At 34.5% G+C, this 26,570-nt stretch overlaps 1 protein-coding gene across 1 annotated transcript; it reads left to right on the top strand.

Annotated features, from left to right (window-relative positions):
* The first annotated feature begins 444 nt into the window (after nucleotides 1-444).
* LOC127851916 (solute carrier family 12 member 2-like) lies at nucleotides 445-25,041 on the top strand. Its single transcript, XM_052385934.1, is given in 12 exon segments — nucleotides 445-486; nucleotides 17,785-17,908; nucleotides 18,663-18,792; nucleotides 19,398-19,525; nucleotides 19,968-20,177; nucleotides 20,402-20,538; nucleotides 20,956-21,062; nucleotides 21,861-22,000; nucleotides 22,226-22,363; nucleotides 23,541-23,639; nucleotides 24,710-24,824; nucleotides 24,951-25,041. Coding segments are annotated over 12 exon segments (1,461 nt in total).
* The last annotated feature ends 1,529 nt before the right edge of the window (nucleotides 25,042-26,570 follow it).

The following is a 26,570-nucleotide window of genomic DNA, read 5'->3' as shown; positions in this document are numbered from 1 at the left end:
AAAATAAATTAAAAAGGTCCGTCTTCACAAAAGGTATTATATGCGTGAACAACTTTTCCACAAATAGTCTTGATTGTCAAATCAGAATGTTGAACTATTGCATTGCTGTTAAAGCATGACTGAATGGTAACCTATATAATTGTAAGTGTTTCGCATCTGTTTGCCTTCTTGGATTTTCGCTGCGTTTATAAATGTAGTGGTTTCATCTTATTTATTGAAATATACATGTTTATTATAGTAAAATGGTACGTTGAATGTTTTATATCCAATTAAAGTATATTTTCACTTCGTTATGTAGTACTATTGTAGTATTGTAAAAATTCAGCCAACTGAATGTTTGTCACAAATCGTTGAAAATGTCTCCGAAACGGTTGTCACACTCTCCTTGTTATGCATCATTATAAAAAAATAAGACAAGTGTCACTTGGTCCGTGACATCACAAAATGGCCCACAAGACATGTGTGGAGTACAAGTTTAATGTCAAGGTAAAAATAAGGTCGGAAGTTGTTGGTCTAATAAGATATCAAAAACAATTACTTGCGCGAAAAAAGCTTCATTGCGAGCATTATTTTGTTGTATAATTCATCGATTCGGGTTAAACTCGGATGAACATTATAATGAACAAATAAAATGACAGGTAACTCACAGTACGCCTCCTTAATATCTTAATAAGGTCATAATCTGGGTGAAAATGAAGCCAAGTATTATTATTTTTTTTTTTTTTTTTTGAACACCGATCCTATTACTAAAGCGTTGTAAGTGGCTGTATTGATGTTAAAACTTTGGTACTTTGATCGGTATTCTTTTTAACATCGATTGTATTTTGTTGAGAGTTCCAAACTGCGTTTCGATAATTACTAATATAATAATAATGTACAACTTAAATCTTCCGAGAGCCCTCTTTAACTAAACAATCGGTTCAACAAAGTAACACATGTTCTTGTAAATTAATTATATGATGGTATTGTTAAGTCGAGTATGTGCTTCAGACATCATTTAGTTGCACTAGACCTAAGATTATGAATAGGACAACCGCCTAAAATCTTCCTTTTTAACGAGAACACTCACAGCTTTCCTCGATTGCTGAGACATTTCCCTGAATTGAAATACTTGATATACAAACCGCCCTCCATACATATAAGGAGGGTAAATGTTAATTATTTAAAGTGTTGTTTAAAAAAAAAACTACGCAATATATGCAACTAAATGTATTGTTTATTTTACAATGTTTAGCTTTATGATTTTATTTAACTACATTTTCTTCTTACTGAAATCTTTGAAACCTGCAAACACATTGTACCGTATTTGAATGTTAATATAATATGAATTGAATGAAATATCAAAAATACTCAATTATACCATGGTTGTCAGTTGGTCATTTAGAATTTTGCCGAAAACACATTTATTTTAAACACATGGTAACTTATAAAATGTTTGAAAGTCCGTGTAAGTCTATCGCTCGACACAGTTTAACAATTCCCACATACCCACCAGGTCAGTCACGAAATTTGATAGGGAAACATGAACTTATTAGGAATGGTCATGGGCAAAAACGGTTCAAGTATCTAAATTTTTAAGAGTATGGTGTAATCTGCGGGACGAACCGGCTAACGAACGGTATCATGTAATCGCTAGAAAATCACCACCAAAAGTGCATAAAATATCACTGACTAAATGTAAAATCATATAAATCTATCATTATTGTAGCATTGTTTTTGAACCTCAAAATTTCTACTACAAAAATTGGAAACATTTTTTAATTGATCCAGGCAAAGAATATGTGCAATGTTTAATCATTCAAGTGATCTTACAATTATTTTAATTATGTGCTTCTCATCGTCAAAGTCAGATGGACTCCATAGTTTTGAAGCAGCATGCAAATACCATTTGAAATAGCGCATATTTTGCTATAACAAAATGTATTAATAAATAATGATCGATTGCTCCCTGATAATCTATCTACAAACTGCTTATATGTCAACAGAGGAATATGTAGATTTGATGATTGTTAAGCATACCAAAATATGGACATGGCATGTTGATGATGCTGAAGCTCCTGCTTATAATGCCGGTGATAATATAAATATACGTTTTTAATTATACCCGCACATGACTTTCGTGTGATTGAAATGGGATCGACAAGGCGAAAGATGGGTACCAAAATAAATGCAAATATACGGTTAATTGTCTATTGTACAAGCTCCTTGTTATAAATAAACAAAGTTAAATCGAGTATGCTTATTTTAGAAAATATTCTCCAACAAAGAATAGTAACGGACCAACTGTTTGTTCAGTTAATTTGTGGGCAACTTTAAAGGGACCTTTTCACATATTTTGGAATTTATTGAAGTTTGTCATTAAATGCTTTAAATATATAAATGTAAACATTTGATCTAAAAGCCTCCAGTAACAAAACAAGAATAAAATTAAAGAAAGAAAAAAAGTAACTCTCAACTGAGCTCGAACCACTGATCCCTGAAATAAAGTCAATCGCTTAGACCACTCGGCCATCCGTGCTCATACACTTTGTGATGTGTTTGATACTTTATATAAGTTTCATCGTAGTATAACAATAAGATAACGACACCAACAGAACTCTCAAAATTATTAAATCGCTTCGTGTTGCAACGCTTTAATGTCAACTTTCAAAACGTCAAAATAGGCATATAATGGATAATTAGAGCATTGTTAATGTATAGTATAACTGTTTCCTCACATATATAATAACTTCAACGAAAATTTGTGAATCTGAAACATAATTTTGTTTTATTTTGTCAATTTACCAAAACATGAAAAGGCCCCTTTAAAAGCCCTTTTCTTAACAAGTTTGGTTTTTTCCCAGTAACGCCCTCGTGCAAATTGAGCAACCGTCGTCTACTTGTGAAGCTAACATAGTTTCGGACCAAGATTAAAACTAGGCCGGGGTCCATGGAGTGAACAAATATGTCGAATGCGTTATTTCCAGTGAGTTGGTGGAGATTTATTTTTATGGAAAATTTGAACGGAAATCCCTAAATTACCGGGTAGAAACCTAGTTCAGTCTAATCACCGATCGTCTGCCTTTGGGCTGAAAAAGTGTCGGACAAAGGTTTTAATAAGGGCGTGGAGTCAGAATCGGTGAACTTCAAGTCTGGTGCAATATTTCCGATGACTGGTAGGGTATTTGCAAATCTAAATATCAATATATAATTATATAATACTTCTTTTTGATAATACAATGCTTATAGGTAAGTAACGGAGTATACAGTGTGATGTAATTGAAATATTGTATGAAATAACTTTCTAAGTTTAGAGGTACACCCAATTATTCTTAAACAAGGTAGACAAACTTACTCTCATTTTTTAGCATATCACATTGCTCTCCCTTAAATTGCACTTCACTCATTTCCACATACTAGTTGTTTAATTTTAGTTACTTAAAATTATGACATATAAACGATTTTCCTAATTGCTAAAGCATATATTATGTTAATAATATGTTCATTGTATGTTATTCTGCCAAATGTTTTATCCTTACATTTTATTATGAGCATTCACCCACTGCACTGCTTGTTATCTATTGCAAACCGCAATACTTAATGAATACATGTACTAAATAACAGGATAAAGATTGGATTGCTCTTTAAACAAATGGCAACATTACATACATACGGTGAGCAAGAAATCCTTGGTAAGTTTCTCATTTATTTAAGCGCATGAAATCTAGTCATCTCAATGCTTATATACAAACGCATAATGCAAATTGAAGTATTATCACCGAAAACCAATGTAAATACAAATGGTTAGCACGTAAGTTTATGATCCAAGAATAATCAGAAATCATTACTGTTGCTATTGATCATTATGTAACTTATTCTGAATAATTTGTTTTTAAATTGAAGAAGAATAAATACCGTTCGTTTAGTAATGAAAGAGACATATTCGCATCATTAAAATAACTGTATGATGTCAAAGTAAGATTTCAGTTTTTATTAATAGTTTTCAACAACTTTTGTTTCAGTTATCAGCATATTGTGAAATCATCACAATTTGTATACAACATGCTGACAAATTTGCAATATAACATAAAGTACGGTCGTCAATAAAAAAATGGCAATTTATATACAATTTAATTTGTTTATATAACATTAATTAGATTACAACATTCAATTCTCGATACAATTCTGACTTCAATGAGCAATCTGATGACAAGTGTATACAGACCGAAAGACAGACATATTCAAATAGAAGCATAACAATGCTACTATTTTCTAATCACTTAGTTTACCTTGCATATCTAACGTCGTAATAAATCTGTAACAGGTTGATCCTGAGTATTGTTCTGTTCACATAGTACAGCTATATTTTTCATGATTATTTACTCTGCTATTTAATATACTTATCTGAGTCGCAATACACGAGTTAAAAACGATCATTTACAGTTTCTTATTTATTGCTATCTTCTTTGAGGTGAATAGTAAAAGAACCCGGGCTTAAAACAATCCTATCACAACTCAAAGCAAAAACTGGTCTTTATAAATGGAAAGGTCCAGCATTTATTTACACAGTTTTGCAAAAGCTAAAAATCAACGTTTGAAAAAATCGTTCGTAATCTTTTATTCACCTTATTTTTATTTTTACTATAGTCAGGGTGAATCTTTTGTTAAATTTCAGAATATAGATACAGTAGGCTCTTAAAATAATACTGCTAGTAAACTTTACCAAATTATATTTAAATATTTTAATATATTTAGAAACAAACTTGATCAGTAAATAACTGACAAATTTCTTAATCCCATAAGATATGAAATATAGATTTTCTTTGCACAAAACGCGACTGTTTCATCACAAAAAAATGGCTGGCCTCAAAACTTGGCTGGATCTATTACTTTTGTGTTTATTGCCAATCCATCATTTTACTATAATCAATGTTTACCTGTCCGTAATTTCAATATGAGAATTACCATCGCAAGTGTTCACAACGGATAATTCAACGCAGCCAAATCAGGGACTTTAATACTAGCATATGTTCAAATGTAGCTATCACTGTGCTTCCTATGTATGCTTACTTCAATCTGATAACAACTGTAACAAGCCGTCTTTTTGATTGGCAGGTTTGATCGCGTCATTTTGGATCTGAAAGAAAAGGAAGACACGTTAGTAAGAATTTAGTTTTTCAATTCAATTGAATGACTATAGAAAGCAAAGAACAAGCACAGCACTCATAGGCTGTTACAGTTTATCTGATATGAATTCATATATAAAATGTACATGTATTTAGACACGAAAGTCATTAAATAGTGCTAGTGTATTGTAAACGTATACCTCTCGCTCTTGTTCAGGACTGCGGCATTTTGGTCAGGATGTTATTGATTGATTTTATTTGGTAAAAATATGAACATTACATAGTACTACATAATGCAGACAACATAAAATATATTATCACAGGAATATACATAGTAAACCATGCAATGCACACACAATACCAAGGATAACACACAAATGAGAAAAATGATGTTAACTTATTTCCATTGTGGTCTTTGATATAGGTGACCGTAATTATCTGCCATAATATTCGTTTTGGACTTATTGGGGTTCGTAAGGGTATTGAGGGTAATGTATTCTTATTTACTGGTACCCAAGGTAATCTTTTTGTCAATGTTGATACACGGCTCCTCCCTCCACTTTAACGTTGCAAATTAATCTTCTTCCTCACTGACCTGTTAACTTTCTGGTATTCTGTCCTAAGTTCTGGCTGGTGCACTTCTCATATCTCAGCTCTCTTCTCTTGTTGCACAGGTTCATGATCTCGGTCGGCACCAATGGCTTGTTCGTCCTGTTGTCTATCCAATGAACTTCTTCCGCCGATCAGTGCCTCCCAACCTCAACATTCTTCAATTGTTCATGAAATGCCTCTGCTATATCTGGATTTTTTCGTTTCTCCAAGTCAAATATTGTGCGATGTTTATTGATTATGCATTGCCACTGCCGAAACGTATTGTGTTCTTCTTGTTGATGCTAGACCTTAACTTTTGAATTCCAGTATAAACTCCATCTTATGTAGTACTTGCTCGTTTGTGTCATGCCAGGTTGCTGGTTTTGGAAGTTTTGTGTGGGTGCAATTTTTGTTTTTACCCGATTGAGTTGATGGCATCTGGCACACTCAAGATAAATCAACGATTTAACTCTTCTATGCAAAATCTATCTATCTTGGTTGGCGTCTGGTCAACCTTTGGCGTTCGAACGATACTTTCCCTTACTCCCGCCTGCATGTCTGCCAACCTGTCTCATATAAGTCTATATGTAATGTTGTGTCAGAAATGTTAGTCTTAGCAACAGCTGTGTGTGCGTTTCGGTCGCCTACTGGTCAGGTCATGTTTCTTGACATTTGCAGTGAAAACATGATTAATTAAAAAATATGTTTGGATTAAATGGTATGCAAAACGTTTTAGTAAAATTCGAACCAATCTAGCGTTTAAGAAAAGTCTGCAAATTTGCAATACGATTGTTTTTATATATTTTCGAGAATGTTTTCATATATCTGCGATTTATAATCCTGACAATGTTTTTTTTCAAAATTGTTAATGCTACTAGCTGATAATATGTAGACGGTATGGATCAGGATGATAAAGACACATATTTAAGGAAGAGTCCAATACAGTTTTCACACAGCTGAATTGCGATATAATGATATCTTTTCCAGAATACGTGTCGATTAAAGTTCCCGTAAGCTGCGAAGTATTAAAGGTCGTGTCTTTACACCCATGTTCAATTCGTCACACAATGTTTTACACATTTAGGTAGGGATATGCTTGAGGACAGAGAAAACGTTCGTTATGTTAGATTTGCTGCTTGTGTAAAAGTGAGTTGCTTTTGCGTTAAGAGGTAATTTTCACCTAAATAGCTTCTGTTACGAACGGCATGTGTTCAATAAACTTTTTTGTACAGCAAATATTGGAAGCATTTTTTTCTCTAATCATGCCTTTTGTCCTAAGAAAAGATAATATACAAAGACAATCTTAATTTTTCGAATACGTCCATATGACGATACATATGACCCCCACAAGGGCTAGAATCGTGACAGCATGATCGATAAATGATTTCAAAGCAACTTTGAAGAATATTTTCTTAAACAACAATGTTCAGAATTTCAAGGCGATATATCAAGTTTTGTATAACTATAATTATATAAGTGTTACGTTATATGTGCCTCTGAGTCCTGTAAAGGGTCATTTCTTTCTCAGGCATGATTAGATTTTAAATAACATGTCGAAAGTAATATATAAAAAAGATGAAACGGTGTGTCCCGTGAACCAGGTTCCTAGATCAATGTTTAAAGTAAAATATAAGAAATGCAACCCCTAACACGGATGATTTTGTTATCAATGATGCTTTTATGGAACATGTTGTCAGTTATTATTATAATAATTGGACGAAATGTCGAGCGCCTATAAACATGCACATAGGTACCACGTCAAGGTCACAATTTCATGTAATTATTTTAGCGTGTACATGTATGCGTAAATATATGGCTAATCCATTAAGGGACAAATAAATGCATCTATTCGATGACATTTTCATATAAATTATTCATATTAGTAAATGTTTTTTCGAAAACTGTTTCTAGTTTCATAAAAACAAATCTCCAATTCTTTTAGATCGGGCCAAACGCAAATGATGTCCGTTGCAATTCAAACTGTTATTGGATAACTATCGAAATTCAGTTCATTTGCTATTTTTAAATAAATGTATTGGAAAGAAAATCACGCTACAAAAATGTTTATAAAGGGCCGTCTGCTTTATATTATAATAATGTACGAATGTGATATGAATAAACAGCACGAAAGTTAAAAAATGTATATTTCACTTATTGTACTATGAGGTAGTATCCAACAGATCAGTATTGCTCGAAACGAAATAAGAGACAAAACATCTTCCACACAACCAAAACACTAATATCACATAGTCGAAAGAATGACAACCCAATTCATGGTTAAAACATTCTTTATTATAGTGATCGTATAGTTCGCATTGTAAAATATCTATGAGCCGAGCACCTCCGTCCAGTCGTGACGGCTAACCAAACTCGACTCTCTCTAATACAAAATCTTGTATTTATACAAAACATTTGTCACTATCAACTTTCATTAATTGAGTTGATAAAGAACTACTTATAAACTGTTAAGGAAATCAGTTTTTATCAATACGCAATTAATTTCTGAATATTGGTCTTTTTCAACATGTAGGAAATGTACACTTTAAACAAGCAAACGTATTTCAATAGGGTGTACTATGTTATATACCTCCCCTAACAAGATAATTAATTTAAATATGGTATTTTAATAAATTAATATAATTGCTTACTGACAGCATTTCTTGTAAATCAACTAATTTACAAAAAAATCAACGATTTCACTTTAAAGAAAATTACTGTAAACATATAATTATTAAACAAACACACTGCAAACATATATTTACCAAATAGTTTCAAAACAAAACACATCATAAGAAATACGAAAATACACAGCATTGCTACTTTAGTTGCTAAACAGAACCAAATATATTGTAATAAAGTCAATATAAGAAAATGTAAAACATGTATTTTTTTAATGTAACAAGTGAACACGGATGATCCCAAACATCGAGTCACCATGACAGTTCATCGATGTCATATTGGAACTTGAGTGTCCACCATCGTGTGTCGTCTGTCATCCTCCCCGGTGTAATCCGACGAATCGTTATCGGTTATACCATGAATGTAACATTTGGAAGCCTGGTGCAATCCGATATCTTGTTGACTGTTACATGTATATTGTTTTACATGCATACACATTAATGTAACATCTGGAAGCAAATGAACTTCTTTATTGATAAAACATCTTCACCAACTATTATTTTGAGAATAGATAGCTGGACTTAAATTTCAAAATCTATTTGTACATCTTCACCAACTGCTACTTTGAGAATAGACATATGGACTTTTGTACAATGTTGTAAAACAAACAATACTAATCTTCACCTATCTAACATCTTTAGGATGATAAACAGGACTTCAAATATCAATAGTCAATGAACTATATCTAAATTCTTGTATACGAACATATACAACTGTTCTTCATTTCCTAAACCATTATACTCTGGGCGTTGAAGGAGAGCGACCTTCTTCAATGACAACATTGTCATCCGCCTCTTGGGGCGACACCACATCATTTTTGTTTCGAACATTTGAAGCTGTTCTTGGCCGTTTTTCATTTCTTGTCAACGGAATGGATTCATTACCAGTCAATATGTTAGGAAGCTCTATTGTTATTTCCCTACCTCCATGCTCATTTGTAGTTCTGTCTGACATAATGTATGCGCACAATTTCTTTAACAACAGAGAAAGTATTACCATAAATCCGATAATCAGACCAGACATTAAAATAATCTATGTAATTCGGCTTGAATGTTGTGTACCAGATATGTTCGAATTTGACCTTAATTTCTGGATCTGGTGTATGAAATAGCTCATTGGTATTTCGTTTAAAGACGTTAAATTATACAGTAATCCCTGAACGTTATGTTTGGAAATTCATTATGAAACTCATCCCAAATATGGAATTGGGACACATTGGTAAACTTAAGTAAACCAGAATATATGTCTCTATTTCTGTATGAAGTGGTTTTTTCATAAAGGTAAATCAAAGTATTTGGAGCTTGCTCTACAAGAATTATTCAAGCGCACAATTCCGACTGGTGGTGTTATCTCAATTCTATTCTAAGACTCTCGTTCTCTACACACAATAACTAATTTCAATCTCTCATTTGTCACTATGACCCATACTGAAGAAATGTACTGAACTAACGTTAACCCTTGATTTTGAGAAACAACTTTCGTACAACTTTCTTTCATTCTATCTTGCTCATTAACAAACATAGCCACAACCCAATGTTTATTCCAAATTCTTTTGTAACGGGCACTTGTTATTAAACACTGTTTAATTTCCTGATTAGCACACACTTTATATTCATGCTCTGATAACAACGAATATTGTGTCCTATCTTGGCTTATCATAATTGCTTCTGACTCTAATCGAAAATAAGCGGTAAACTGTGAACCTTTAGTTTTGCTTTCAAATATGGGAAATAAAGGAAGAGGAAAAGAATATACTCTGGAAATGTCAAAACTTTCCTTTGTATTTAAAAGAGGTTTATCTAACACTATCTCTATTCTATTATTTTGAAAATAAGTAATACAATCCAAAGATCGATAATAGTACCAGATATTCCACTGGGGATCTTCAAGTAACTGAATTTTGACTTCACATCCATTAACATAGCACGTAAGTTTTGTGGAGAAATAGTATTCATGGACAGATGATGCTTTGACAAACTATTAAGCTCGATTTTTAAATTTTCTAAATAAATTGAAGCATCAGTACACATCATTTTAATTTCATTAACAATTATTTGAAATTGTAAAAATGAATGTAAAAACTGTTCTAATCGATATATCGTTGTTCTGATTGCTATGACAATTCACCTATTTTCTTATCTAGCTCCATGATATATTTGACCAAATCCATTATACTTTTCCTATTCTGTGCAACTTCAGTTCTAGTTAGATTTAAAATGGACAATCCAATTTCTAAGTTATGCACCATTTTCTGCTGATTTCTAGCTATTATTTCAACATTACGATTTATATTTTCTATATCACCTTCAGATACGGTTCCAAAAAGAAAACTCATAGCTTGCCCTATAATAGGAATTAAGGAACGCCTATGTCTAGATTCTCTCAATATTTTAACCGAACGATAGTCGATTAAGTTATCATGTATGCTCTTGAATGTGTCATTGACCATGTTGAATTCTATTTGTAAGCTTTTCATTGTTTCCCAATATCCTGTTAAATTAGACCGTTGATAAAATGAAAGTTCACCTTGCATAATACCGTTTATGAAAGTATTATCCTGTTTCACTTTATCAATAAATGATAGATAAGGCTTTACGTCATGCACAAAAACAACAAGCCAGCGTCCATTATTCACATAAACCTCATTAGTCTTATCATACACAACATTTTCTCTTATCAATAATCCATTAGAACTACTAATGAACATGAGGGAAAAAACACAACACAACGCTACCACACAATTCGCCATATTGTTTTAAACTCTTTCTCTGCAAGTGTTTTCTGTTCTCTGTAAAATCCCCGTTTTACTGGAACAAAATAATGATCAGCATAAGACCACGTTCAAAACATCAGCATATAAATATGTACAATAAACGATGAGGTCTATTTACAATTTATCCTATTTTCAACGCGACATTGACGGTATAACACCTTATGAAATATACTAGCCTGTATTCAACACTGTGGGATATACCTGTCGCGTGCACGGACTATTTTTTACTTTACCACTGAATGATTTTTCATAAGAAATAAAGTCGAGAAAACTTTAGCTTCAAAATTATACAACCTTCAACCTTTAAATCTAGTCATATGACATAATTTTTCGCCATCCGTATAATGAGGAATCAGCTAAGAATGACACTTATTGCATCATTTCCCCCCCCCCAAAAAAAAAATTGACGATTTATTATAAACGCAACTTATTTCACATGTACATGTACTGTATATCGACATATTTGAATTGTCAATTTATCACATTTTCCTTATTTCGTGTAATGTGCATTGTTTATAACCCATGCATATACTTTTGAGATTAAAGAATGTACAACAAGCCATACAAATATCGCACAATTCATAAATAATCTGCAATATTTGCTTTCCGATTTAATTCACGTTAGGCATAGAGCTGTGTGAAGTATAAGATGGTAAAAATAGCACCACACTGCAATTCGGAACGTCCCATTTTGTACACGGGTATTATCTACTCATTTATTTGTTGTGTAATGGAATGTTTTCATTCTTTGTGTATTTATATATTAAATTATTTTCTTGTACAATAAACGCATTTACCATAGACAAATAAAAAAGTGTGCAAGTTTTAAACATAATTATGTTTGTATGCAGAAATCTGCAAATGCAACCGAGTTTACCAACGGCTATTATTTGATAAACTGCTCCGGTTCATTTTAACAGCAGTAATGTAGAGTACATGACGAAGCGTGTAACGAAGAAGAAAGTTTATTGAGTTCGTAAACTCATTTGAAGTGATAGGATGGCATAAGGGTCTTTATTTAACTATGCTAAAATAATTATTAAAGACCCTAGATGCAAAATCGTCAATTATTGAGTTAAATGGATTATTAGATGGATTTTAAAGGATAATTTAAGGTAAGATACTAGTTCGAACGTGTTTTGCTTTTTTTGTACTTTTGTCGTTCCCTGTTCTCGGGAAAATGATTTTAACATTGACGCCATTGATGCATCTGATCACACACGGCATACCCATAACATTATATAAAAACACGTTCTGCGCGTACTTAAATTCGTCGTCCGAAATAGGAAAACGTATTGCCCTGTATATTAGGTCAAATAAAGTGTCAGTCGCTGCAATTGTCTGTTTACTCGTCGAAATTGTCAAGGTCGTCGACGGTGTACATGTATATTGACATCAACATCATTTTGTCAGGAAGCAATCGCCGCCATATTGGATTTTGATCATTTTCTTTCGAAAATAAAATGAACCATAGTAAATTAAAATCTTCTTTTTGCGGTCGTAATGTGTTACAATTCGGATACTGCGTAAAATTGAATCGAGGCATATAGTGATATTTTTACTTGTTTTACAGTTTGTGTGTGAATTTTTTAAAGATTATTTTGCGTACCAGAACAAATACATTTATATCACTACGCATGGTTACATTCGTTAGATTTTAAGCGCTTTTAAGACTGAATTAAAATTATTGTTAAGGTAATTATATCTAATTATGTTAAATGTCACGTTGAAAAAAATCAAATGGGATAAATAGAATACTAGGATTATCGTTGAATACTGAGAAGTTTATGTTGCTCGGCTCGAACACCGAAAGCGCTCGCCAAGATTCGCGCTCCCGGCGTTCTAAGCCTCACAACATAAACTTCTCTGTATTCAACGCTAACCTAGTATTCTCTACATATCAGAAATTAACTTTAATAATTTCTTGACATTATTTGATTTTTGTGACTTTTCTGTACGTCTCCGTTTAACCTTTTGATCGGAGACACTTTGGGACGGAAATTTCATCAACTGACATATAGCCATCAGTACTACTGTTTACTTCTTTTGAGGGATTTGAAACATCAGAATTGTCATTAGTACTATATGTTTGATTCATTTCTCCTAACTTTAATCGTTTATACATTTCCCATAAAGGAATATTATCCTCATTATCTGCATGTTCCCTTTCATGACGATATCTATTTGCTAATTCTGCCAAAGGTACATTATCGTCTGAATCAGAAACAGTATTTTTACTGGAACCCTCACTATCACTCGATGCCGGAGTAACCACGTAAGTAGATTTTCTCATTACTCTTTCATTGTTCTGGTCAGTGACATTCCAATCAATGTTGGCTAATCTTAAAACTTCAGCATGAACCTTAACTGTATCACCTGTTAATTGATTTTAAATGATGTATGATACGGGACCTGTTCTTTCAATGATTCTGTAATAAGGTTTCCATTTTAAGTCTAATTTTCCTACCCTTCTTGAATATTTATAATATACAGGATCTCCTATCTCAAATTCAATTTGCTGTGTTCCTTCATTTGCATATTTTGCTTGTCTCTGTTTTGATTGCTTTAGATTATTCTTAACCAAAAGAAAGGATCTGTGTTGCTCTTGCAATGCTATTTTATGCATTTCTTCTCCAAAATAGGTTTGTCCTGGCTTAAGTAAATGATCAACTTGTAATACAGGTTCTCTTGTATACAGCAGATAGAATGGACTGAATTTGGTAGACTCAGAAACACTAAATCTTATAGCAGCTAGTGTCTGATTCAAAAATTGATCCCATGTTCTAACATTTTCCTGGACTTTCTTTGATAATATGTCATGCAATGTTCTATGAAATCTTTCCACTTTTGCATTACTCTGTGGATGACTAACGCTTGTGAGAATATGATCTATTTTAAATATTTTCAATGTTTCTTACACTGTTTTATTTACATTTTCAGATCCTCGATCTGTTACAATCTGAAAAGGACAACCAAACCTAGGAAAAAGCTTTGCCAATATCAAATAAGCCATTGTGTCAGCTGTCTTATCAGAAACAGCAAATGCTTCGGGCCAACCACTAAACCAATCCACAAAACCAATAATGTACTTATTTCCAGATATCGAAGTAGGATATGGACCACTAAGATCTACACTTAATTTTGCCATGGCATATGGGGCATATCTGTTTCTTTCAAAGGTTGCTTTATTTGACGTAAAGATCTGGTTTGACATATTACACATTTAGTAACATATTCTAGAACATCTTTGAACAGGTTCATCCAGTAATATTTTGACTTTATGGAGTCAAATGTTTTCTGAACACCCATGTGACCATTTAAATCACGCCATTGTTGCAATACCAATGATTTAAATTGCTGTGGCACAAACAATCTTAATTTCGGGTCACCATCAATATCCGATAAGTAATACAATACGTTATCAAGAATAGAATTAAATGCTGATTTTGAATATTGTCTGTGGCATTACCATTGGTAATTAAGTTCTTTATCTTCATCAATTCTTTATCTTTTGATTGTTCATTCTTCATATAAACATTATCTACATTCAATTTCAAATAATCTGGCAATTCAAACGAATCAACGTTATCGGACAACCTATAAGTAAAAAACTCTTTTGGATTAAACTGGCTTGAATTCAAAACATTGACCTCATATAAATTGTCATTCACATCAATATCAGGCTCAGATTCATTTCCCGAACACTCTTATTTATCCTTATCACAACTCATTTGCACCTTATCAGGGTGTCGTGAGAATAAATCAGCACATGTATTAACTGTACCTGGGATATATTCTACTTTAAAATTATAACCAGCCATACTTAAAGCAAATCTCTGAATTGTCTTATTTAGCATTGGAGATTCAAAAAGATATTTTAAGGGTTAGTGATCTGTTTTAATTGTAAATTGAGCATTATGCAAAAAATGATCTAATTTTAAGAGCAAAATAAATAGCATATGCTTCTTTTTCAACGGTTGACCATTTTCTTTGTGTTCTAGACAATTTGTGAGACAGATAATAAATTGGTTTCTCATCACCCTCACTTTCTTGTGTAAGGCAGGCTCCTAAACAGTGTCACTAGCATCAGTATACAGTATATATGGCTTATTCAAATCAGGGTATGTCAGTAAAGGAACAACCATCAGACTTTCTTTGATCAAATCAAAATAATTTTGACATGTTTCAGTCCATTTAAAATGGGCATATTTCCTTGTCAGATTTATTATCGATTCAGCGATTTCTGAAAAATTTGGAATAAATCTTCAATAGTAAGATGACAATCCCATGAAAGACCTTACTTCTCGAACACGTGTTGCAACTGGAAATGATCTAATTGCACTTATTTTCTGAGGATCAGGTTTTACACCTTCAGAACTAACGATAAATCCTAAATAATTAGTCTCAGATTTTAGAAAACTACATTTCTTCAATTTCAATTTTAACCCATGTTCACGAAGTCGTGAATAAACAGTTTCAATGTCTCTTAGGTGGGATTCCTTATCTGGACTGAAAATAAGGATATCATTTAATTATGCAATAGCAAATCTTTGACAATCTTTTAAAAAGATAGACGTGAGTTCTTGAAATATAGCAGGAGCATTTGAGAGTCCAAAAGGCATTTTGTTAAACTCAAACAAGCCTCTGTGTGTACAAAAAGCAGTTTTCTCTTTATCATTTTCGTCCATTAAAACTTGCCAATAGCCACTGTTTAAATCTAAGGATGTGACGAATTTAGCATGATTCAACAATGCTAAAATATCATCAATTACTGGTAACGGAAAAGCATTTTTTACAGTTATTTTGTTCAACTGTCTAAAATCTACACAGAATCTCTTAGTGCCATCTTTCTTATCAACTATTACAACAGGAAATGACCAAGGCGATCGAGATCGAGATCTCCTAATGACATCAGCATCTAACATTTCATCAATTGCTTTATCAATTATTTCTCTGTTATTTAAAGGAGTTCTGTATGGCCTTAATTTAATAGGTGAATGTTTACCAGTGTCTATACTCATCTTAACTGTTCAGTGTGACCCAATTGAGAGTCTTTGTCTGCAAACAAATCAATGTTTCGCCTTTTTAAATTTTCTACTTTTTTATGGCATTCTGGCACATTGATATCACTTAATTGTATTTCCTCATATGTATGGTTTCCAGTGAAAACTGAATTCACATTATTTATGTTTTCCTCATCAATTCTGTTCAATCTTGCAACCAGACAATGTCTTTTAAGTTTGTATGTTTTGTTCGAATTATTAACAGTTAAAATTGGCAGACATCTATCTTTAGCCAAATAAGTAACTGAGTTAACAATTCGAAGACCTGTTTGATCTGTTATAAAACCTATGTCAAATTCCGAAACAGAATAACTGTAACCAGTTGGTATATTTGGATTGTCTCTAATTTTACCATAACATATCTTCGCTGTTTGTGGTTTTAAAATGCATGTATTTTTCAATCTGATCGTTGATGCAATATGAATATCTTCTTTTAAGCTGACATAATGTTTTCCATTTATTCTCATACATTTCAAATCAAAATAGAGTCTAACGTGATTATTCTTTAACCAATCTAAACCCAAAATTAAATTTCTATTTAAATTTCTGACAACATACAAAGTTTGAATCATTTCTGATTTCCCAACGCAGATTTTAATACTGCTGAGCCCATCAATCATCAACGGACTACCGTTTGCTTATTGTACACTAACCACCTTCTTTTGTAATTTTGGCTTTTCAATCAAACTATCATAGACTCGTCTATGCATCAAAGAAATCTCAGCACCTGTATCTGTCAAAATTTTTGCTTACCAATATGTAATAAAGTAGAATTCGGGTGTCCAGAAATATTAACTTGAAATGGTTGATTAATTTCTGACTTATTATTATATTTCTCAACATCGATCTCGACATATTGAGAATGTTTTAGTTTTTTCTATATCTCGATATATGTTTTATTATCTCTCGATCCATGTTTTAAATAAGAGCAATCACGCAACACGTGCTCTTCCATACCACAACCCTAACACATAATTCTCTTGGACTCCCTTTCGCCGGAGGCAACATTAACATTTTTGCATTCGGAAGACTTGTGTCCGATCCGTTTGCATTTGTAACACCGGAGACCTCGATTATGATTAATCTCCATAGGAGTTTCTCTCTCTTCTCTCACACTGCTAGTACCACCAGATAGACTTTCTCGTGCCAAACTGTTCTATCTATTAAGCCTTTTCATTAGAGATAAAATTGTTTCATGCAGTAAAACAGTGTTACAAAGACGCGGATATGTTCCTAATGTTCTGGTTGTATACTCAAATCAGCCAATGGAATAAATGAAGTGTATTCATTCGTACCTAGCCGCGGGAAATTTTATTTGAATTTTATAGGACACAAAGGTCAGTTTAGGTGAAAAGCTGGCTTAATACAGCTACGCCGAAAAACTTCATTGAAAAATACCATGATCATCACAAAACAATACAAACGCCAACAACAAAATTGTCAACATCAACGGCGTCAACAACATAATTGTCAACATCATCTGCGTCAACAACAAAATCACCAGCTCTTCAACAACATCATAACCACCACCATCACCACAACCAACGCCTCCACCATCTTTTTCCCATTCCAGGCTCAGTGCAAGGACCGACTGTTCCCTTTCATCCACGTGTTTGAAAAGGAATACGGAGCAAGCGGTGAGCCAAGGTGCGCCTATATTCTATGTTTCTTAATCGCTGTCGTAATGGTCTGCGTCGGTAAGTGATGTCAGTTTCTAAGTCGGTAAATGACATTATGAATTGTGTAAGAAAATGACGATAATATACATTATATATATGAAGGTTACTGCATTCTTTGCTTCTGTTAGTGACGTATACGTTTCTTCAAGCTTGGGTTCTGTATGAGAGGTCGTTGTAGCTGTCAGAATGTGGCATCATGGTAGAAATTGACGTCATAATTCTTGACGGTATGTGACAACATGAGCGAAGATTCTGTGTTTGTATGTGATTGCATTGGTTTACAGGTCAGTCTAGTCAGGGACATTTTCTGCTCGAAAGTAAGTAGCCTTAGTAGATTGGAACGCGGCTTTATTGTCTTCGTCAATAATGATAACATGAGTCAGTTTGTGGCATTATGTTCTGCTGCAGATAATGGCTTCACAGTTGGTGTAAGTAAGTGACGCAGTGATGCTTTTCTGTAAGTGATATAATGTTAGATCTACGTTGTGCTCGACACCAAATAGTTTTGCTGCTAACATTTTACTCAAACCAGGCGTTCAACATTTTAAAATATATTCATGGATGTCTATTGTCAATAGCTGGCAATTACTCGACTTCCCGGGTACAATGATAACTCGAAGAACGTGTTCGAAATCAGCACAAACACACCAATGTCTGCTTCTTTCTTGAATACAGACACATAAAGTGTCTCAATATTCATTAGGCTTTTAGAGCGGTCGAGCTTCAACAAATAAATTTCAATTAAACTAACGGGGTCTCGTTTCCACCACAGGCTCCCTGGACATAATCTCTCCCATTATCTCCAACTTTTACCTCATGGGGTACGCTAATGTCAACTTTTCCTGCTTCTAAGGAACCATTGCGAAAACCCCTAGCTTCCGGCCCGGCTTCAAGTACTACAAGTAAGTCGCGGCACGGTCTATCGTCATTTGCGATCCGATGGGCGTTAAGAATTGAACACTGTTACAATCAAATGTAAGTCTTAAACGTTTTAAATCATAATTGATTTTATTGTCAAATGTTTGGGAACAAAAACATTATAAAGTGATCAGTACATATTTATTATCATATTAAGTAAAATTTACCAACCATAAAAAAGACAGACGATTCTTAGTATAACACGATAAAAACTGAATGTGGGGTTGGTGATATGATAATATGATAAAAAATATCAAGTTATATGATTTCGGAATTGTATTCCCCATTACAGACAATGTGCAGCGTGATATTTCCATGCTCTTCCATGATATGTCAATGTAACAATGCAAAGTCAAAGATTTTGAATAACTATTCTTTAATGTCGCTGGTGATGTTCATATTACTTTCGATTATTACTCGTTATTACCTGATAATGGGTCACAACTCAATTACAAAGGTTATTCATTTTCCCTCCATTGACTCTAAATTATTGGGAGGAATCTTATAGTATATAATATTATCACTTACATCTAATGGTACATGTATATGCAAACTGTAATAGTCACGTGACCATTGTCTTCATGGACAGCAAGTGGCATTGTCTGCTGGGGTCGGGGCACTGCGTTGCTGCCATGTTCCTCATCAACTGGTGGGCGGCGCTTGTCACATTCGTCAACGTAGCCGGCCTTTACTTCTTCGTAAATAGATCGAAACCAGGTACGGCAGGTGCGAGACGCGCCATCACGATACATCTTATGTATTACATATTAAATAATCGAATGCCAGAATTGTAGTTACAATTGTTATCTTAACAACAAACAGCAACAACGACGGAACTAATGCTCCTAGTAGTATTTATATTATTTGAGAATAATTTATCTTCATTTGTAACTAAGTAATGTGTGCAATTGCCGCCATGTTATTTATCAAATTTGTTTCCACTTGATTATGCTATCCTTATTTATCCAGTTCTGTATTTTAGTGATTTGTGTTTCCATCTTGTTCTAGTTCATGTTTTTTGAACTTATTGTTTGTCCTGTTTTTTGTTCTGTTTTCAGGCGGCTGCTCCCTCTCCCTTCTGGCTTTTTTGTTTGTTATTTCTTTCCGTTTTGTTATGTTTTCTCTTTTTTATAACATTCATGCTCTCCCTTCCTTTCAGATGTAAACTGGGGTTCCTCCACCCAAGCACATGCTTATCACAGATCATTGACGACGACGTTAAAGTTAATCGACGTCGATGACCACGTCAAGAACTTCCGGTCCCAGATCCTCGTGCTCACCGGATATCCTCGACACAGACCAAACCTGCTCGACTTCGCAGCGACCATCACTAAGAAGCAAGCTCTTCTAATTTCCGGCCATGTTTTCAAGGTGGATGATTCAATTATATTTATCAAATGCCACTTTTGCATTTTCATGTAAAATGTTGATAAATACTTAATTCACTTTGTGGTATCTCAACAATTGCAAAATTCCAAAATATGGTTCTTAATTTCATATAAGGATTCAACAATACTTGACACCCCTGTAATAATAACATACTTATATTATTTAATTCTATTGCACTTAGTATTGCACTCTTAATTGACACATAAGGTGATCGGGAGGAGCATCTGACCAGAACGAGGTCAATGTCCGCGTACCGATGGTTTGGTGCTCGCAAGGTCAAGACCTTCTACATCAGTGTGTGTGCACCGACCTTCCGCATTGGAGTACACGTTTTTCTGCAGGTGAGCGTTCATATAACCTACAAATACATCCGTTTTGCAAAAATATGTACAGAACATACATGGGTTTTTATAGCATTAACTGTTTGACTAATTCCGGACTGAACTACCATAGTAATGTCTGATGATACATACATTTTACTTAATATCCAGTTACTGTGCAAATGTTGTCACTAAAGATCGGAAAGTAACTACTATTTATAAGCCTTTGACAAAAACATAATTTGTTTGTTTGTTTCGTCAAGTGAAGTATGACACGTAGGGTAAACATGTTGCAGCTTTACACATATATGTTTTAACGTTAAGAAAACAACAATTATTATTTATTGGTCATGACTTCAAATTGGTACGATCAGCATTAACCAAGTACAAGTTTTGCTCGCGCAAGAATTGTGTATTGATGAATGTATCCTTTGACAGGCGCTTGGAGTTGGAAGGCTCCGCCCAAACACACTGTTGCTAGGATATAAGAATGATTGGCAGAACGCGGACCCACGCGAAGTCCTCGACTACTTCAACGCCATACAGTCAGTGGCAGACACCATGTTGCTTACGGAATATTGATTCGTTTCTTAATACAACAAAATATCAAAAAGGGTGTAATATCGTTACGTTGATGCCTGATAATTTGCCATTAACATATATAATGTGTTGCTGTTTAAGGGATATCATCTTGTTCTCATTAAAAATGCTAACGACGAAATTGAAGGATTGTAAGTAGATTTGGCTAATACAAACTTTGTTTTAACTGTCAATTATCTTCCAATTTCTGATAAATAAAATCGAATAATTCAAACAAATAATCATATAGTTCAACTAAGATCGGTAACAAATAGGTAAGGTAGGTTAGGTTTTTCACCTTCTTTTTTTACGGTTCCCAATTTAGTAAGAAAATAACAAACAGACTCTTCCAAAGTTACATTTAAAAGTGTTTGAATAGTTCTATAATTGAAATTATTAAAAGATGTGATCCAGTTTAGAGTAAAGGATCATAAACTTTTCATATATTAAACATAATAAAAAAATATTGAATACCAACGTAAAAGTATTGTCAGTCTGGTCAGGGGAAAAAGTTTTTGTGCGCCTGGAGCCATTAGTGTTGTTATACATGATTTGTTGTACGCCTGGAGCCATTAGTGTTGTTATACATGATTTGTTTGTGCGCCTTGAGCCATTAGTGTTGTTATACCTAATTTGTTTGTGCGCCTGGAGCCATAAGTGTTGTTATACATGATTTGTTGTGCGCCTGGAGCCATTAGTGTTGTAATACATGATTTGTTGTGCGCCTGGAGCCATTAGTGTTGCTATACATGATTTGTTTCCATGGACGCGTTTGACCTGCGATACAGTGTGGGAGTCCTTCGCGTGGCGGGCGGCTTCGACCGGAACAAGGGGTCCGATTACGTCATCAATCTCGATAACACGAGTGTGTACGAGTCGGACGATAGCGTGGAGGAGGAGGACGGTATGCACTACATTTGAATATATCTTTATTTTAATCGTTTTAGTTTCGTATTGTTATTTCCAATGTATGGATGCATTCTGTAGAGCTGCATCTTGCATTCTGTAGAGCTGCATCTTGAATAGAGAAACTGCCAGTAAGCTCCATGTTCCCAGACAAATTGATTATGATCGCCTCCCTAAAAACAAATGAGTATAGTATAAACAAAACTTAAAAAAAAAATTGTAGATGACGAGCCACAAAATAAAAACGTCATTGCGAAACCAGTCGACATTAAGACGAACATTCATATGAACGGAAAGCCTCAAATAGTCCTTATTCGGCTCAACACGCTGGACGAGGGAATCGAAAACGCGGCCTTTGAAGGTAACACACAGAATGTGCAAAGTTACTATCTTGGTTCGTATTTGCAAAATTCCCAAATAGCAAGCACAGAAATTCCTGAAACTATTGGCATTTGAGAAGTCTTTAAGTGTTTGTTATAAAGTTAGTTAAACGTTAAACTGTAGCAAACAACAAAATATAAGATGGTTCAGTTGTAATTGCTTCGTACCATCCAAGTGCTGGATTTAACATTGATCACGGGATCAGAAATTTCCACTGAACTGCGAGTGCATCTAAGGCATTTTCGTACGTATCTTTGTGAATACGGGCCCTACCTTACGACCACAGCAAATGTTCAAGCAGTAAAGCATTTGACCAGTGCAAATACAAGTTCAAATATTTCAAGAAGTTTCATCTTTAATGATTTAAAACCTCAGCCTAAGCTGAAAGCCGCAAGTTTACCAAAATGTCTGAGTATGTTTTAAAAAATGGTTCAGGCTTAAGTCTCTTATTTCATTGAATGATGATTGAAAAGTAAAACCAACATGTATTTGGGCCGTTTTCTATGAAAAAGGGGTTTAATGAATGTGCGTTAAGTGTCGTCCCATATTATCCTGTGCAGTCGCAAAGGTTAATAAGGGACGACACTTTTCGCTTTTATGATATTTTTTTGTTTCAATAAAGTCTCTTCTTTCAAAAATTAAGTTTAGGCGGAAATTGTAGTCCCTGATTAGCCTGTGCGGACAACATTTTCAAAGAGCGCGGCTCATTTATTTTTGCAGTAAACATGTAATATCATTTAAAGCTTGAGATGATTTACAATGAAAGTTATTCACATGTTATTGTAATGAAATATAAAACTCAAGTTAATTATATCAAAATATGATTTAGTGTTTTTAGGAATTATGTTTTGTGTTTGATGTTGCTCTTATAAATTACCACTGACCTCTGCTTGATTCTTATCTATAGAAACAGTTATTAAGGAATTGGGAGCTTGTTTACCAGATATCAAATGAGTCAGCTGAGTTTGGGAAAGTCAATTATATGTGTGTATATAAAAAATATATAAAATAAGAAATTTCGCCACGCTGTCCGCGATAAGCAATGCTGTACAACAAGTTTGTACATAAACATACCATATGTCTGTTATTTTACCAACAGCAAACAAACTCTCGAGTATTATAATAACCCTTTATGAGCTTTTTATATTTCCACATAGGTGACGATGCAAAGCCTGACCGAGTTGAGCGGACGGCGCCTGTATTCCGGGAGAGCCAGTCCGGCACGGTTGACGTCTGGTGGCTCTATGATGATGGAGGTAAGAGGTTTGCTTACGAGGTGAAGGCAGGGGACGTCGTATCCATGATTTATTCGTAACGGCTCCGAGACCAATGGTCGTACTTGACGTTAAGTAACATCGGCGGGACTTTGGCCTCGTACTTGAAGTCTGGAAACGTTAGCGCAACAAAAAAGCGTTGCATTTGACGTCTTTAAATATTATATAGTGACAGGTGGATACGTAAACGTTACGGATGGCAAAGTATATTACGTCTGAAAACGTAAACGGAACAGGTGGCATCGTATCAAACGTCAGATAACATAAACATGACTTCGTATTTGGCGTCTGGTTGCGTAATCGGGAAATGTGACATAGTATTTGAAATCTGGTAATATAAGCGGAAAGATAACGTCGTATATGAAGATTGTCTAGTACCTACAACGTGCATATTGTGGTGCTTTCTGACATCTTAAAAGAGGATTGCTTGATCGAGAAAAGTCGCAACAACAAGAAAACGTTTATTGTTTGGGTTGGGGAGTAGCAGCTGTGTTTGTATTGCTGTTCTGTTAATATTAAGTAAATCTAAGATTTCATAATGTTGCTCTATATATTTGTTTGTTTGTGTGTGTGTGTGTGTGTGTGTGTGTGTGTGTGTGTGTGTGTGTGTGTGTGTGTGTGTGTGTGTGTGTGTGTGTGTGTGGTGTGTGTGTGTGTGTGTGTGTGTGTGTGTGTGTGTGTGTGTGTGTGTGTGTGTGTGTGTGTGTGTGTGTGTGTGTGTGGTGTGTGTGTGTGTGTGTGTGTGTGTGTGTGTGTGTGTGTGTGTGTGTGTGTGGTGTGTGTGTGTGTGTGTGTGTGTGTGTGTGTGTGTGTGTGTGTGTGTGTGTGTGTGTGTGTGTGTGTGTGTGTGTGTGTGTGTGTGTGTGTGTGTGTGTGTGTGTGTGTGTGTGTGTGTGTGTGTGTGGTGTGTGTGTGTGTGTGTGTGTGTGTGTGTGTGTGTGTGTGTGTGTGTGTGTGTGTGTGTGTGTGTGTGTGTGTGTGTATAAAAACTGAATATCCAAGATGTGATAAATAAAATATAATACTTATTACAAATGTGCAATCTTATCAAGGTATGACGTTACTGGTTCCCTACATTCTCAATAGACGCAAACAGTGGAAAAACGCCAAGCTTAGGGTGTTCTGCCTTGGAACCAACAACAAGGAAGTAACCGAGGACAAGAAGAGGTATGTGCTATTAGAGATACCTCCCGTTTAAGCAGATGTTTAAACGTTAAACCGGCATTTTAATAAAATAACATGAAAACGATGAGAAACTGTTAATTTAAAATAAACCACAAAGTCATATTTCAGAATGGAATTGCTGCTGGCAAAGTTCCGCATCAACTTCTCGGAACTGACAATTCTCACGGAGATGAACACAAAACCACAGCAAACATCGTGAGCACAGAGCCATAAATAAATCGAATGACATTGATTCACGGTGTCCGTGACGCGTATCGCGTTGTATTCAATTGTTATTATAAACATATAAAAAAGAACATAGAATATATATGTTTAAGTGAAGTGGATTGTCTTAACGTATGGTATCAGAGGGGGTAATTACGTGATAGTCAAGATGGCGATGTCCATGCAGGTACGTTATCTTTCGCCGTGTTATAGCCTTTATGTTCAATTTGTAAATGACTCTCACTTTTCAGCCATATCAGAGAAAGGGTGATCAGCGTTTATTTCGTATTAAAATCTCTTCTATTTCTCGAATTTACTCCCCACACATTTTCTAAGTTAAGCTGTAATAACGTCATCTCAAAGAGAAATGTGACAGCGATTTAAGTCGAGATTTAGAGCGAATATTAATACGATATTAACGCCAGTAACTTTCTTGCTCATATGTCTGGAAAGCGAGCGTCATTTTAAAAAGTATTACAAGAAATAAAGGCTATACAACGACGAAAAATACCTGCCTCGTCACCATCTTCACAATCACATGATTAGCCCCTCTTGATATATACAAATGAGCCGTGCTCTGTGAAAAGTAGGTTAAATTAATATTAGGAAAGTGTCGTCCTCAGATCAGCGTGTGAAGTCCGCACAGGCTAATCAGGGACGATACTATCCGCTTTTATTGTATTTTTCGTTTCAAGAAAGTCTCTTCATAGCAAAAATTAAGTTTATGCGGACAGTGTCGTCCCGGACTGCACAGCCTAATCCGGGACGACCGTTAACTCATATGCATTAAACCCCCTTTCCACAGAGCACGACCCAAATAAATTGCAATCATAAACTTATCATTTAGAGTAATTTAACAGTTTTTCATCGGCAAAACCTTATTTTCAAAGTTTTTTCTTGCGTTGATATTTTTAATCAAATACTTAAATAGATACATACTGGGTATGAATTAAGTTAAATTAAAGTTAAAATAAAGAACCTGAACTGCAAAATATTACTTTGATAAAGATCCTTTTTATATGCGCTTACATAATATTTTTTATGAAATTACTCTAAACATCGTCTCATCCAATGACGTTACATTACGGCTTACGCCCGACGTCATCGGTACGTTACGTAATTTCCAGTTACAGACAGTTTAAGACGTTGATCCAAAAATGGCGGCTGAAGTCGGACGAGTTAAGTGAGGAATATCCGTGAAAGATATCCGACGCCGACCTCGTAGAGTACAAACAGAAAGTAACCATAGTTAAAGTTACCTTACAAGACAATACAACCATAGCGAAAACAGAAACAAAGAAACAATAACAGCTTTTAAATCATAGCTATTGTTTCAGTCTGACAGATTATAGCAACTTATAAAACCTAAAGCACTGTCAGGCGTATTGTCCATGTTTCTATAGTATTAAAGAATGCATAATTTCACGATGATTGGTTGTGTTTTAATTACAAATTCACTCTTCAAGGTATTTTCGTATGAACACGGCGACTGATTAGCAACGTATTCCGTTACATGATTCTATT

Source organism: Dreissena polymorpha, chromosome 1 (assembly GCF_020536995.1).
Source record: "Dreissena polymorpha isolate Duluth1 chromosome 1, UMN_Dpol_1.0, whole genome shotgun sequence".
NCBI classification, from domain to species: Eukaryota; Metazoa; Mollusca; class Bivalvia; order Myida; family Dreissenidae; genus Dreissena; species Dreissena polymorpha.
This window is presented reverse-complemented; position numbering and strand designations above follow the sequence as displayed.